The sequence below is a fragment of the Glycine soja genome, chromosome 11, assembly GCF_004193775.1.
Source record: "Glycine soja cultivar W05 chromosome 11, ASM419377v2, whole genome shotgun sequence".
Taxonomy (NCBI): Eukaryota; Viridiplantae; Streptophyta; class Magnoliopsida; order Fabales; family Fabaceae; genus Glycine; species Glycine soja.
The window spans coordinates 2,322,205-2,336,604 of record NC_041012.1 but is presented as its reverse complement, the minus strand read 5'-3'; the positions used below and the strand labels follow the sequence as shown (position 1 = coordinate 2,336,604).

Below are 14,400 nucleotides of genomic sequence, written 5' to 3'. Positions count from 1 at the left end.
ATTTTGTGACCCAGCAAAACTAAATACTTATCGACTTAGTATCCCTTTGCGTTACTAACGGTACGTGTAGAGTAAAAATTTATCCAACTGATAATCAAATTTCATAAAGTTAATTAGTTTTTTTAAAATGACGTTGGAACAGATTAAATCATAATGTCAATTTTAAAAAAATATAGAACAAAATGGTTGTATTTTCGTCTTTTTTTTAAAAAAAATATTTATCGTAAGCTTTATAATAATATTCTACTAAAACATAATGTACACATAGTCTGTGCGATGTTATGGTAATGCAAGTTTTTGAATTAGTTAAAAAAGTTATAAACTATCTTAAAATGATTTCCAAATATATTCTTAAACCTCAATTTAAAATTCATAAATGAAATAATATTGAACTTGGCCCAATGCCTTCATTAATTATTTTAAAATTAATCATTTCTATTGTGTTGTTGTTTTAGAAGAAAAATCTCAAAATCAATTTTTTATTGTTTTCTTTAATCGTAATTATAGTTTTTCTCAAAAAATCAATTCGATAATTTTTATTTTTGTTGCGGTTGTGAATTGATCTTAGATTGCTGAAAATGACACTAGATTATTAGTTATTGTGATTTGATATATTTGCCGACACCGTAGTCTTATCATTAAGAATATTGATTTTTGTAATTTTGATGATTAAATTATGCATGAATTCTTAAGTTAAATAACTTCATTTGTCTATAAAGATGTAATAGTAGAGTTTGTTTTCTCCCCTTTTATTGTAAATCAATAAAAAAATTCCTTCACCTCTCTTTCTCTTCCCCTTTCTATTAAAATCTCTCTTCTCCTAATTTATGTTAATGTTTTTCTTAGTCTTTCTCAATGATACCATATGTTACATCAAGCATCTCACAGTATTATTTTATAGATGTTTTTAATCCTTAAAATTTAGAATGAATCCGATTAAGATCATTTAAATTATGCTTTTACTTCCTCGGTTACTATTTAGAGACTAAAAAAAAGTTTTAAAAGATATTTTAATCCCTCAATTTAATGTTTAAGGGCTAAAAATATAATTTTTCATATTTGAGAAACCAAATAATTTTTAAAAACAATTGAAACTAAAATCAAATTTATCCAAAATTTCAGAGGCTAAAAATATAATTAGGCAACATATGTTTGAAATTCATATATATATTTATGAAATAAAATAGGAGAAACTTAAGATAAAACCTCTCGTCATTTATCATTTATTACTACTAAAATTCAATCAATTTACCTAATAAATCAATAGCCTTTCGGGCTGAGTATAGCTATAACAGGATATGGGGATCTATCCTTAAATCAGCTAATACCCCCCAAATAATTACATACAAACAGTAAAAGGGTAAAAATTGACTGACTAAGACGCCGTGATCCAACAACTGTTCCTCAGCTGGGTTTTTTTCTCATATATATGCACATCCAAGACCAAGTAACAATTTCAATTTAAGATTATCAAAGGATCGCAACTCTCTTCCGGGCAAACCCTGGTCCCTGGTCCCTAAGGTCAAGAAAATTACAACAGAAGTAGCCATGGCCATGCAAGTCGTTTCAATTCACAAAGCAGCATCGAGAAACAAATGTTGGAAGTTAATTTTGCTACCCTTTCAATTGTTCATTGTTCCTATATCACCAACACACGGCCCATGCACAAAGCCTGTACCATGACTGCTTTAAGGATCCCCGACTACAGCGGTTTCGTAAATCTTAATCCCCCATTCTGTCAAAACAGATATATCCCCATGCAACAATATTAAAGATAAACCATCACGATCATTATCTGCGTCAAATGAGTACGTCATTGTTTTACGATTTTTATCATTTACGAACGTACTGAGTTACAGCTCAAGACCTACAAAGGTGTCTCAGACACAGCAAACTCATTTGTGTTTTTTTTTAATGAAATATCCGTATGTAGTTCAACTTTAACTTAATCAAGCAGCTCTATCTGGAAAATATGTAAGGTTACCTGAACCAAATTAAGATGCACCTAACGGATCGGTAGAGTCTTCATTAAATTCACCAAATGTATTAGGGCATCCGTCCCATCTTCCATGCTCTCTCGCTTCCCAATACCCACCAACGTATCGAAATGTTCCATTTTCACCTTCTCTTCGGAACCACCTAGGCTTCCAACCACTTTCTTGTATTTTCCTTGACTGTAGACATAAGAACCATGATGATCATCAATAAAGGAGAAGAAAGAAGTACAATGATTATCAATTTATCATCAGTATACTAGGCAGATAATATCAGTAGAATACTAATTACAAGACAAAAAGCTGAGCACAAATAAGGTCAAAAATATATATGAATTAGTAAAGCAACATTACAAGAACTAAAAATAGAAACAAGATAAAAATAGCATGGCACTTTTGCAATCATTACAAGAACTCAATGAAGCCGGAATTTTAATTTTTAAAACCAAACATACCCTAATAATCATTACAAGAACACAAACGACTTACGTAATAGGCAACAAGCTATATATAATTATGTGGATACAATTTAATTAATATCAAGTACCTTCAAAATTGAATAAGTGATGAGCGGTAACAATTAAAACAGAATCGTTGAGAACCACAGGCCAGAAAACAGAACTCTAAACCCTCATCTACCCCCAATACTCCAAATACAAGGGGAACGACAATTCGTGCATGCTCATAGCAGCAAAGACGAAAAAGCTATCAGAATTCAGACATACCATTCTCTGCCGCTTTTCCAACCTTTGTTTCTCCAAATTAGCCCTCTCGTATTCCCCATTCTCTAGATCCCGTTGATCTGGTCTGAGCCTGGAATCCGTGGGCGGGAGCTTCTCCTTTAATCCGTGATCAAATACCCGGGATCAGAAAAAGCTATAAACAACAATTAGAGACGCATATATAAGAAGTGGAATGCGTACTATCAAATAATGATCTAATACATCATTATATACCTTCAGTCCCGGAGTAAGCTCATTCAGAGTGATGGCAAATGGTGTCAAATTATACCGGGTGAGATTAGGAGATGGCATAGTCCTTTTCCACAACAAGGATGCGTTTGATGAAGTGAAATCTTTAGGCTTGACATTTACATTGCCATTCATATAATACATGCTGTCATCCCACTTGCCAAATAATGTGGCAACTTTTTTCCCTGTTACATCTTCGATAAATCCATGCACCTAATTGAACGCGGGATACACACTGAATGAATGAGATGTTAACCAAAAAAATGACTTAGCAGATAATGTGTTACTTTGGAATTTAGACAGGCGAAATTTAAGGAGTAGAGAAGATAAATAGAATAATATAAAGAACAGGTTGCAAAGAATTGTGACTTGCCACTAATAACCAATAACTCTTACCTGGCGAGGATTTCGATCAAGGATCGTCTGCTCTTTGAACTTGAGTCTGCATGAATATGTACGATTACCACGTATATCCATGTTCCCATGATGATCACAGTATATTTTCCCAAGGATAAGATTATAGATCGTGGTGGTGACCTAATAGTAGAAACAACAATAATCATAACATTAATTTTAGAGAGAATATATACGATCAATAATAGATAGTGTGATTTTACAATGCACACCTTGCTCCACTGAAATATTTCCCCATCACTGAACTCTAGGGTCAGAACACCCACTGGGTCAAGCTGAATTGACCTTCCCCAAAACTTTGAATGGATGTTGGTGTCAGCCCAAAACTTCCATCCTCTACCTTCGCAGTGGCAGGCAATGAGAGTCGGATGGTGACTGACCTGTTTCACACATAATGTCAGGGAACGTGAAATATATTGGCAGGTTGATGAATTGCACATATTAAGACTAGCTAGACAAAAATACATACAAGATCGAATTCCATGGAGATGTAATCTATGCCAAAAAATTATCATGTATGAACTGCTGGAACTTGTAAACATGCATGATGCATGGTTTCTTACTAATTCATAATAAATAAACTCAAGAAAGACAATGTATGCATTGAACTTCCTCATCGTCATTGTTAAGACCACACCACAACTGAGTCTACAACAATATAAGATATTTTATTTACTTCAATAAAGTTACAAAACCGAACCTTGGACCAAAAAGACGAAAAAGATTAAAAGAATAACAAGTCCACTTCTCAATATAAAGACAAATTACACGTATCTCCCCCAAGAGATGAGAGATGCTTAAATAAATTGTTTCCCCTGAATTTTGTAATATTATAGTTCCCTCCTCCTATGAGATAAAAATGTTCTACAGTTAGTTTATTTTAAAGAAAATAAATCTGTAAGAGGTGATGAGCATCTATAAACGACCTTCCTGGGAATATTTTTCCACTCTCTACGCCTCTAAGTATCACCCGCAGGCTGCAGCTAATTTTGAACACCCTACTATCAACATAGGGACTTCAGGAGACGAATTTAAGTGTTGAACACCTCTATTATGGAATTTGAGATTTCATTCGATTTCCATTTCATCTTTTACTGTCACATTGAGCACTATGTAATTTAAGTAATCAACATTCAGTGGGAGTGTAATTTACCTTAGAAGTAAATAAGTTGCTTTACATTATACTTCTCTAAGTTTTTAACTAATAAAAGTCTAATGAAAGTAATTTAATTTTAGGAAATTTTATCAATATTTGTTAAGCCCAAAAGATATCCAAACTAAAATTCGACCTTATCTCTTCTTAGCCTTTTTAGATTCCAATCCTGTATTTCAGCTTCATTAAATCACAAGGAACTAACCTTCTCGGAAAAGAAGCGAATTCCTTTGTCGGGGTAATCAGCTTCGTAGGTTTCTCCTAATAAAGGATTAAAGGGTTTACAATTACGACCTTCAGATGACGCATATCCGGAAACTGCAAATGCGGCAACATACAATGCCCGAAGGAGACCGTTTCCCTGCAAAATAATTCAAAGGGTAAAACTATCAAATACAATATTATCATTAATCCTTCTACCACAAAATACTCATTTGTTACATACAAATTTATAGAATTTATTACGGCATTGGTTATTTCACTGTCAAATTTATGATTTCAACTTTGAATCATATTATCATCAATTTCTGCTATAAAAAAATATGTAAAGTGTGAGGTTGAATAGATGGAAAGTCAAAACCTGAAAAAGAGAGTACAGATTGAATTTTCAAACAAGAATGAAAAATGAAGCAGATATTATTTTCTACCTTCTCATGCTTTGGTTGCACAGGCAAGTACAAAGTGAATTTATTTTCATATTATCCACCTACTCACTTTTTTTCAGGCTCAACCAACCAAGCACACTCCTACGGGAAAGATGAAAATTTACTAAATGTTGCCACTTGCCAAATTATTAGTAGTTTAGTATTACTCACAAATTGACTCATTTCTCGAGATTAGAAAAAACAAATCCATAATATAAAGGGCAGATGCACCACATGGTCATGAGGCAACTGAGAAAATACTCATTTATCACAAGAACAAATTCATAGAAATTATAAGGTATGGTTAATTTCATACTGTCAAATCATGATTTTTCCCTCTTGCTCTTCTCCTCTGTGTGAGGTAAAAAGAACTTAATGAGTGAAACTATAAACATAAAAGCTACGAAGTTAAAATAGTGCTGTAAGATTACTGAATCTCTCTGTATATTAGAGATGGAAACAACCCTAAAACATTCTAGGTAGAGTTGCAAAGAGAAGTCGTAAAATTATCATGTTTCACTATACAATAACAGATTTAGGGCTAAAGAGGTGCTTTTGAAAATGTGGTCATTCAACTTCAATACGAGTTTTAAATTTGTATTGATTGCAATTGAACACTGGTGAGAGGCATAAAGATGTATCTTACTGATTTTCCGTACTCATAAGCTTGATCCAGAAGATAAGAGTACTCCAAGTCCTCACAACACTTTTGTAGGGATGATATCGGCTCATTAAAGTATACCGGGAGACAAACTCTCGTTAGATCTTTTCCCAAATTGTCCTTGATCATTGACCAAAGACTAACACCCTTCTCTTTCTCAACAGGATCTGGAAGCTTTTTTCGTCTTGCTATCTGAGGGTGCTTATAATTACAGACCATTTTCTCAGGATGAATGTTCTCTGTATCAGTGTATAGTGTGTTGGGTTCCCTACACCTGTCCACTTGATTCATAGCTCCCGCTGACTCACACTTGCAATCAGGCTCTGTAAAACACTCTCTGGTATCATAATATGAGATTTCATCTTCATCTGACACTTCCTCCATCTCTTGTTTCTCAATATCATCAGATGATTCAGTTGTACTACATTCTGATATCCAAAAGTATATATGAAAATAATAGTACATCTACAAAGGACAAGATCATAAATAATGAAGGTTGCAGACAGATTCATTGTAGACAAATTTACCCAAAGACAAAGGACAAAATATTATTTCACACTTATCCACAGCGACAGTGCTCATGAGTATCTAGCGAAGTGTGATAAATGTACTCAGCATGTTTATGAAGTATATAGTCTTTACTCTGGTTGAATGAATTAATAATTGAGCAAATCATGGATTCATGCCCCTCAAATTCACATATAAATTGCCTCCCAAATATATTGAAATCTATTAGAAGTCAACAGGTAGAGACATATGAACTAGGATCCATCAAAAATATTAATTTACTCGAATCTTACAATGTATAGTTTACTAATAGCCATCAGATTCATTTTCAAAACAAAACAGACATATGAACTTGAATCTAAAAGATGAAATAAAATAATGAAAGAAAAGTTCTTTGAAGATGCTGGTAAAAATTCTATTGGTTGAATTAAACTCTACATCTTGGGAAAAAGAAAAAACAAGTCCATGTTCTAAGGGCATTTAGCCAAATATAAATATTTCCATCATTCAAGAAATGCTTGCATTGCAATATCAAATATGATATCAGCAATGTTCCTCCTGTTCATATAAGACAGAACCACCGGTCCCTGTGATAACTTTCAACACAACAAAGATTCCGCATACAATCACATGCTTATTACATCAAATAAGAAAGACAAAAGTCACAGCATAGATATAAACAGAAAAGCATTGGTAACAAATATAGAAGTACCACTATATTTTCCACGTCCAAGACTTGAAAACTCATTCTTTGTTAATTGGTATTCACCATTGTGTATGGCAGCGGCCTCAGGTTCAGTATTAGCTGCCTGCTTATTATAGTCAATACTCAATAGCAAATCAGTTTAGTCACATACGAATAAGAGCTTTCACATTGAGAAGATAAACATATACAGAAAACGGCACACTGAAATGATAATTGAATTGACATAAACCCGTGAATTACAATTACATTTTTTGGTGAGGGGAGGAAGGAGAAAACTATTGATGCCGCCAACCGAAGTCACCAGTGACGTGACTCTTTAAAAGACATTAGAAAAAACCCACAAAAAAGCCAAGAATGCATGACCACATGAACCAAACAGGCCATGTGGTCTAGCAAAAAAAAAAAAAATTGACTTCGTTCTTGATTGTATTATAACAATAGCACTTCATTTTGAATTATACCAATACAAGTGGTCAGATAACTTCATCATAATGATCCTATCGCCACATATACCTTAGACATGTATTCATGCGTTTGACAGAACTAAGAAGCACAATAATGATGGAATAAAATATATAAACAGCAAAATTTAAAACTATATAGATAAAATATTGAAATTTTATGCTCGAACATTTATTTAGAATAAAGAAAGTAATATGCGTGACAAGATAACAGTCTCCTTACATATAAGATAGCTTCTAAAAAATAATTGATGGTAAAGGAGACTGAAAAGAAACCTTAGGAGTGACCCGGTCATAAATTATTAACAAAAGAGAGAAACTTTAGAAATAAAATGAAATGGAATCTTTAAATTATTGCACAAATAATAATTTACAGAATATTATGCTATCTTTCACCAAATTTAAAATGATAAAGATGTTGTGGGAATAGTAAACTAATAAATATCCCGCAGTCCTTTAAGTATTCAAATGAACCCAATACGGAGGAAGATAGTGACAAGCACTCCAGAACAAAGCACAAGGTAAGAAATTAATTACCTCTAACTGCCTTATTGTATCGAGCAAATTAGATCGCTCTTGACAAAGAACTTCAAGTTGTCCTTGCATTTCGGAGAACTCTGTGAGCAAAATTTGCTCACACTCCTTTACAAGGTTCTCACCGGTACCCTCTTCAAGCAAGCGTATCTTAAGCCTCTCGGTTGACAAGGATATATTATTAGGTGCAAGCAAGAGATGATCATTGAGTGGTTGAAGAGGATACAGGCCACGTGTTGAAACCAAGGCTTGTATCCACGCCACCCGATCTTTCCTCGAATCAGTTCTCAGATGGAATGTCTTCGTTGCTGTAAATATATAGAAACGCCGATCATCTGACTTGCTCTCTCTAAACGACGAAATCTGCTAAGCATTCACGCGATGTAACTTCAATTTCAATGCACGAAGAAACTCACTCTAACCATGTTTGCTTTTCGTTGAAAAAGAATAATTAAAAGGAACAGGATTTATAGATATAGATAACAAAAGAAATTAAAACTAATAATAATGATAACAAATACTACCAAATTTGTACGAAAAAGAAAAATAGTGATATTCTTGTTCATTAAAAGGAAAAAAGAAAATAATATTAGAGTAAAACGAAGCAGCATGACAACAAAATTTATGGGGAGAGCCCACCCTGACAGCACGTTGATACAAAGAAAAACGGGGATAAGTTTCCCAAGAAGATACACAATAAACAAGTTTAAAAAGTAAGGACGCCTCCTACCACCTCAACCAAAAAACACCAAAATTGTGTAGTTAACGAAAGACGCTTAGCAATAATCAGAACACGCGGAACACACAGGCCCGCCAGGTTTTGGACCTCCAAACCAATGTGCCATGTTTATATTATTATGATATAAGTTTGAATTAATAGCAAGTGTAGAATACTAGAATAACTTGGGTAATATAGTAAAACATGATTAATTGTCTCTTACTTTCCTTCTTTGCTTTCCCCTTTTATATGGGAGAAGTGGGGTGGCTTTTTTTTATCTTGAACATCAATGATAGAGTAATTGTTTCCCAATTTACTTAAAATATATATGATCATTAAAAAGTAAAATAACAAAAGCAAACTACTCGAGAGTTGAAAAGATAATACCCCACCAAAATGCTGCCTAATCCAACATACGTGTTCTTTTTTTTTTTTTTCAGAAAATATGCTTCGTTTTTGGATAAGACCACTAACTGAAAAGACTTTTTACCAAGGTTGCTTAAAGTAACGTCTGAGCCCTTGCAACTTACATAGCTAAACGCACGCCAGTCCAAGATCCCTAATGAACTGCCGTTGAATCACCGTACTGTTTAACATTTTTTTTTTCTACTCCACGACACTACTATGTCTATAATGTAAGGGTAACTCCTTCAAGTCATGTATTACCGTTAAGGCCAGCAAAAGAAAAGCCAAAAAGTATGCACCGTCGTTTTTTCTCTCTCCCCAAATATTTACAAGCTACAGGAACATGCTCTGACGAAAGTGGAAAGGAAGAGCGAACCAGAAACAAAACAAGACAAGAGAAAGACGTACGGCGAAAAAATAGTGAAAAAGAAAATAAGGGAAAAAAGTCCAAAAAAGAATAATTTACTGGTAACAGGAAGGGCTCCAAAGATAACCGGTGTATTTAGTGCTTCATATTTTTAAGCTGAAATGGTAGACGAGTTAAGGTAGTATTGGCAGAAAAACGGGTGCGAAGAGGAAGCAATATTAATAAGAGTAGAGCTGAAACGAAGAAATGCATCCACCAACGACCAATGGCAACACAGGCGCAGCAATGATGTGATTGTGACCGCCTACGTCTAGACGTAGCCTACCGTACCCCCCCTCGGCCACCGGTTGATGTGACCCACTCTACATTAACAACCAGTTATTAAAACCGCAATTAGAAACACCAATTTTCAATTTGATATTAATTGCAATTTGCGACTGATCCGGTTCCTTTGAAATCGCACCCAAGTCCAGCCACGAGCGAGAGAAAACCAATTCACAGCGAACAATGGCTGAAACCCACGGGTTTCCACACTACTGCTCGCTCCAACAGAAAATGTTCCTTTTCAGTGCCAGAAGAAGAATCAGGTTCAGGTGGATAATTTTCATGGCCGGAACCAAAGAACGAATCCTTAAGTCTTTGCAATAATCACTAATCATATATCACCAAAAATTAAAGCACCAATAAATAGCATTTTACTGGCATATTTGAAATCGAAAATCAGAATGTTTTTATTGTTTCCTAATGCTAACTCGAAGCGATCTAGTGCCGTAAAAACAGTAACAGTATAACTGAGGAGTCAGACCACACCGCCAACGCTTGCGATGATCCTTTATTAATTTCCTGAATCGATAAAATTAGATAATGGAACAAAACAAAATCAACAAGCGCGTCATGCGTGGGTATATATAGAGTTAGTTACCTTGAGATGGACAACGCCGGAAGAAGAAGAAGTTTTGCGGTGCTTCCGTCGTGTGACAGTGGCGGCGCCGTCCACTCGTGCGAGACGGTTGGTGGAAATTTCTCCGATGAGGCGAACGTCGTCGGAAGGAATGAGGAGGTTGAGATTCTCCGGACAGCGGATCTTGGCGTAGGAGAGAACGCCATTCCGCAAGAGGAACCAGCGGGATCTCCAGCCTTTGCCGTAGTTGGTCCATTTGTAGAGAACGCCGGCGACGGTGGTCTCCGATCCCTGAGCAGCATTGCCATGAGATCCCGCCGCCGGGAGGCTACTGGTTCGGAAAAGCGCCGCCGGCTCCCGCTCCGGCGAATGTTTGCCGATTCCTGGACTCTCGAGGGAGATACAGCACAGCGGGTGCATCTCTTTCACTCGCATTTTTCTCTCCCTTACAAGATATTTCTTCCTAATTTTCGCTCCTTTTTATTTATTTTAATGTGACGGTTTTACTAACGCTGATAAAATATTCTAATTATTTTCTTCATTGATTCCGTGCTCTCAAAATGAGAGAGGTTGGAATAAGAAGGAGCCGAGAGGAGTGAAACTGAGATGGAGAATTAAAAGGACATGGAAGGAGGTTGGGTGATGGATACATTAGTGTAGAAAAAAGAGTGCAAATGAAAATAGCTTAGAATTTTATTTTTAGAAAAAAATGAGATTAGTACATGCAAATGAATAAATTAATGTGTTGAAGGAGGGGATAGCCGGCGGGTATATATATAAGTTACATTAGGCAAAGGAGACGAGAAAGGGGCACAGTTGTAATAAATAGAAATGACAAGGGTTTTAAATGGGAAAGAGAAACACGTCGCTAGTGTTTACTTGTTTTTTACTTTTTTTTCCTTTCATTTTTGGACACCTTCTAGAAGAAAAAAATATATATGTATAATGTATTTCAATACGGTTGGAAAAGCTAAAGGCTGCGAAGTAGGAACTGCGAACTGCACCACAGCACCAGTCCCCAACCTCAACCTCTATTCAGAATTTAAAGTGAGAGAAAGTTCCTAAGAAATGCGAGAGATTTTTTTTTTTTTTTTACGGTGAGATAAAGTTATTTCTTTTAAAAAATATAAAATCATTAGACAAAAGGTAAGACATTTAACTTGGGCCTGCCCGCTCCGGTTAACTACGCCTTAGCTATCTTTTTTCTGTTCAATTTATTAGTTTGCAATTACGGAAAGGCGTGCATGCAGAATCGCGAAATGGAAATAGGATGCTTGGCTTAATCTAATTTAAGAAAAAACGTCAATGTATACAGGTCATTTTTAAGTATATTTGTGCAAGAAAGATCGATAGAGAGTAAAATAAAGAAAAAGAGGGAGAGTGATAATTACAATAAAAATAATATAAGAAATGAAGAGGGAAATAAATTTAAAAAGTAAATGAAAGATAAAATAAATATATAATAATAATTAATCAACAACGATCACTCCTAATTTAATTTGGCCTTTCATTGCAATATGCATGCAAGTACCTTAGCTAGTTAGCCTCATCAGAGGTAGATTGTCAAAAGTACCAGTGTTTATGATTTGTGATTGTGTATTGGTTTGGAGTGGAATCTATATTTTATTCAAATATTGTACTAGAACATATGGTCAAGGCTTTTCTTACGTAAAACTCGCCACTAGTAGCAGTTCAAATACCGACTCAATAAGCTCTAGCAGATATAGCTAGGTCCATAGTTTACAGTAAATTATAGGGTCGTCAAAAGTTCTTCTTTTAGGCCTGGATATAGCTGGAGTCACCTTGCTACATGCATATGCCTACGGTAGTGGAAATTGGAAGGAAGATAGATATGATTTTTAAAGTTGGAAACGATTTTCTTCCAAGTACTAATTAATTAATTGCAGCTAGGCGAAAAAGTTGTCGAATACGGAAGTGGACTGTTGGGAGGAAATTGAAAATGGATGGGTTTTTAAAAATGTGAAAACCGCTAGTGTGTAAGTGTCAACTGTTTCTTTGTCATAAGAAGTAAAAAAACGTAAGTATATATAATGTGAAAAAATAATGCAAATTAAAATAATATATATCATTACTCAATTATAAACTTGTATGGTTAAATCATTGTTTGAGAAATGAATACTGCTTTATCGAAAGACAAAATAAATAAATAAAATACTGCGTGACACTAGCAAGGCACGGCACCAATCATGGTCCGAAATTGAAATGTAAACATGAAAGAATAAGTATTTTTGATAGAGATCATTCGTGTCCTTCGTAGAGACAGACAGCTTTGCTCGAGTAGGATAAGAGAATAGGACGTTGTGAGTGATAATTGATAGGGGTATCCTTTTAAATATTTAATATAATTATATATTATAATTTAAAACACTAATTAAGTTGAAATAATACAATTTCAGTTTATTCATAATCCAACATGATCAATGTTTGATTAAAAAAATATATAAATATATTAGTATTTCTTTTTAGCTTTTTTTTCTTTTTTAAATATTTTTGTTTATCATATCATTTATTTCATCTATTTATTTGTTTTTTCACTCCTCCTAACTATTTTCTCTTTCATCCCCTTCAGATACAACTCGTTTTAGGGACAAACATGAAATTGGAGAAAACAAATCAAATAAAAAACGCTTACTCCAAAAAATAATAGTGTCATCTCTTTGTGAGACCAAAACTATCTACTTATCACTATGCCATGTGTCAGTATTAAGGAGGCTTAGTGCACAGGCAATTCCACGTGTTTGGCCCCACTACCAATTAAGAGGCTCGTGAGATACTTAGTCCCAATCACAAGTCTCTTCTTTGCGCCATGTATGATGATGCTCCAAAACAAAAAGGCAGATACAATTAGCTACGAGTCTCACATAATAAGAAAGCCTTTAATCTGATCACTTTGTGACCTTGTCAATGGAAATCCGTATTTTCTATTGTTTATCTAGTGTGTTCCATGCAAATTATATTGAATTATTGATAGTTTGATCATTCATATCAACTTTATAAATTATATTTTTTCCTCATTCTTTCTGAAGGGTTCTGGCACTGATTACATGGGGGATTGTTTTGTTTTTGTTTTATTCAATCGATAATGAGATACTGATTTGCCAAAGACCTTTTTCTTTTTGTTTGATTGTTTAGTTTTGTTTAACTAGCTTGGAAACTGGAAAGGCATTTTTAGGGGAATAGGAACTGGGGATCCCACATGCTCATGCGCTAAAAGGAGCAGAGAACGCCTTGACACAAGGATTAATTAATGATGATGCCATCATGCTTTTAAATATAATTTACTCTTTTTTGTTATCTCTTTATCACATCACATGTTTTATTATACATTCTTTTATTTTATTTCTCTTGTTTTATGATGGGAAAAATTATGTAAATTTAGAATGCAACTGCAATTTCTCTTTAGATATACTGTCTACACAGCTCTATTAATTAACCTATTTAATTCTACGGCCTGTCACTTTCAAAATAAATAAAAAAACATTTGTTACGTCTTTGAAAAATCTTAATTTTTAATTTGATCAAAATTTCATTGCATAAAATGTGGCATTATGGATAAACCATATCATATAGTATATCGTGTATATCACTTCAACAAAAAAGTTGTCGATACTTAATTTGTCTTTAGTTATTAAATAAAAAAGAGTAAAAGCATCTGAAATATAAGATTAATCTTACAAATGAAATCAATTACTAACAAACTCTAGATCTCAAATTGCATAAAAATAGCAAGTGTTATGCGACTTAATAATACGTAAGGCTATATATAATGATCAAAAAAACATAAGGCTATATATAGTTTGGGTTATTAATTAGGTAGAAAATATGCAGTGAACATTAATGTATAGTGTGCATATGAACAAATTGAGAAGGGCATTGTATATTTTTAAAAGAGATTTATCGATGTGTAGCAGCGGCACGAATTAAGAAGGCTATACAATTGTAG

At 34.2% G+C, this 14,400-nt stretch overlaps 1 protein-coding gene across 6 annotated transcripts; it reads right to left on the bottom strand.

Moving 5' to 3' along the window:
- Window positions 1-1,194: 1,194 nt before the first annotated feature.
- Window positions 1,195-11,178, bottom strand: LOC114376597 (oxysterol-binding protein-related protein 2A-like). Of its 6 annotated transcripts, none has more exons than XR_003659001.1 (11): window positions 10,458-11,178; window positions 8,049-8,411; window positions 7,057-7,153; window positions 5,823-6,265; window positions 4,738-4,893; window positions 3,592-3,759; window positions 3,362-3,502; window positions 2,951-3,178; window positions 2,720-2,870; window positions 1,985-2,174; window positions 1,195-1,795 (listed from the first exon to the last, which is right to left on the bottom strand). XR_003659001.1 is itself a non-coding variant. In XM_028334773.1 (11 exons), the coding sequence occupies exons 1-10, from the start codon at window positions 10,869-10,871 to the stop codon at window positions 1,995-1,997; spliced, it is 2,304 nt and encodes a 767-aa protein (XP_028190574.1). In that variant the 5' UTR covers window positions 10,872-11,176; the 3' UTR covers window positions 1,195-1,795; window positions 1,985-1,994. The 6 variants fall into 6 exon arrangements, 4 of the variants coding, with proteins under 4 accessions (XP_028190574.1, XP_028190575.1, XP_028190576.1 ...); XR_003659000.1 differs by having other exon boundaries at window positions 1,195-1,735; XM_028334773.1 differs by having other exon boundaries at window positions 2,720-2,833; window positions 10,458-11,176.
- Window positions 11,179-14,400: the final 3,222 nt, after the last annotated feature.

Excerpts from the sequence above, each read along its gene's own strand:
- LOC114376597 (XM_028334773.1), bottom strand. The coding sequence starts at position 10,871 with ATGCGAGTGAAAGAGATGCACCCGCTGTGCTGTATCTCCCTCGAGAGT. Across the intron at positions 2,834-2,950 it reads AGCTTACTCCGGGACTGAAG|GAGAAGCTCCCGCCCACGGA; the intron begins GTATATAATGAT and ends CACGGATTAAAG. Across the intron at positions 2,175-2,719 it reads TGGAAAAGCGGCAGAGAATG|TCAAGGAAAATACAAGAAAG; the intron begins GTATGTCTGAAT and ends TTATGTCTACAG.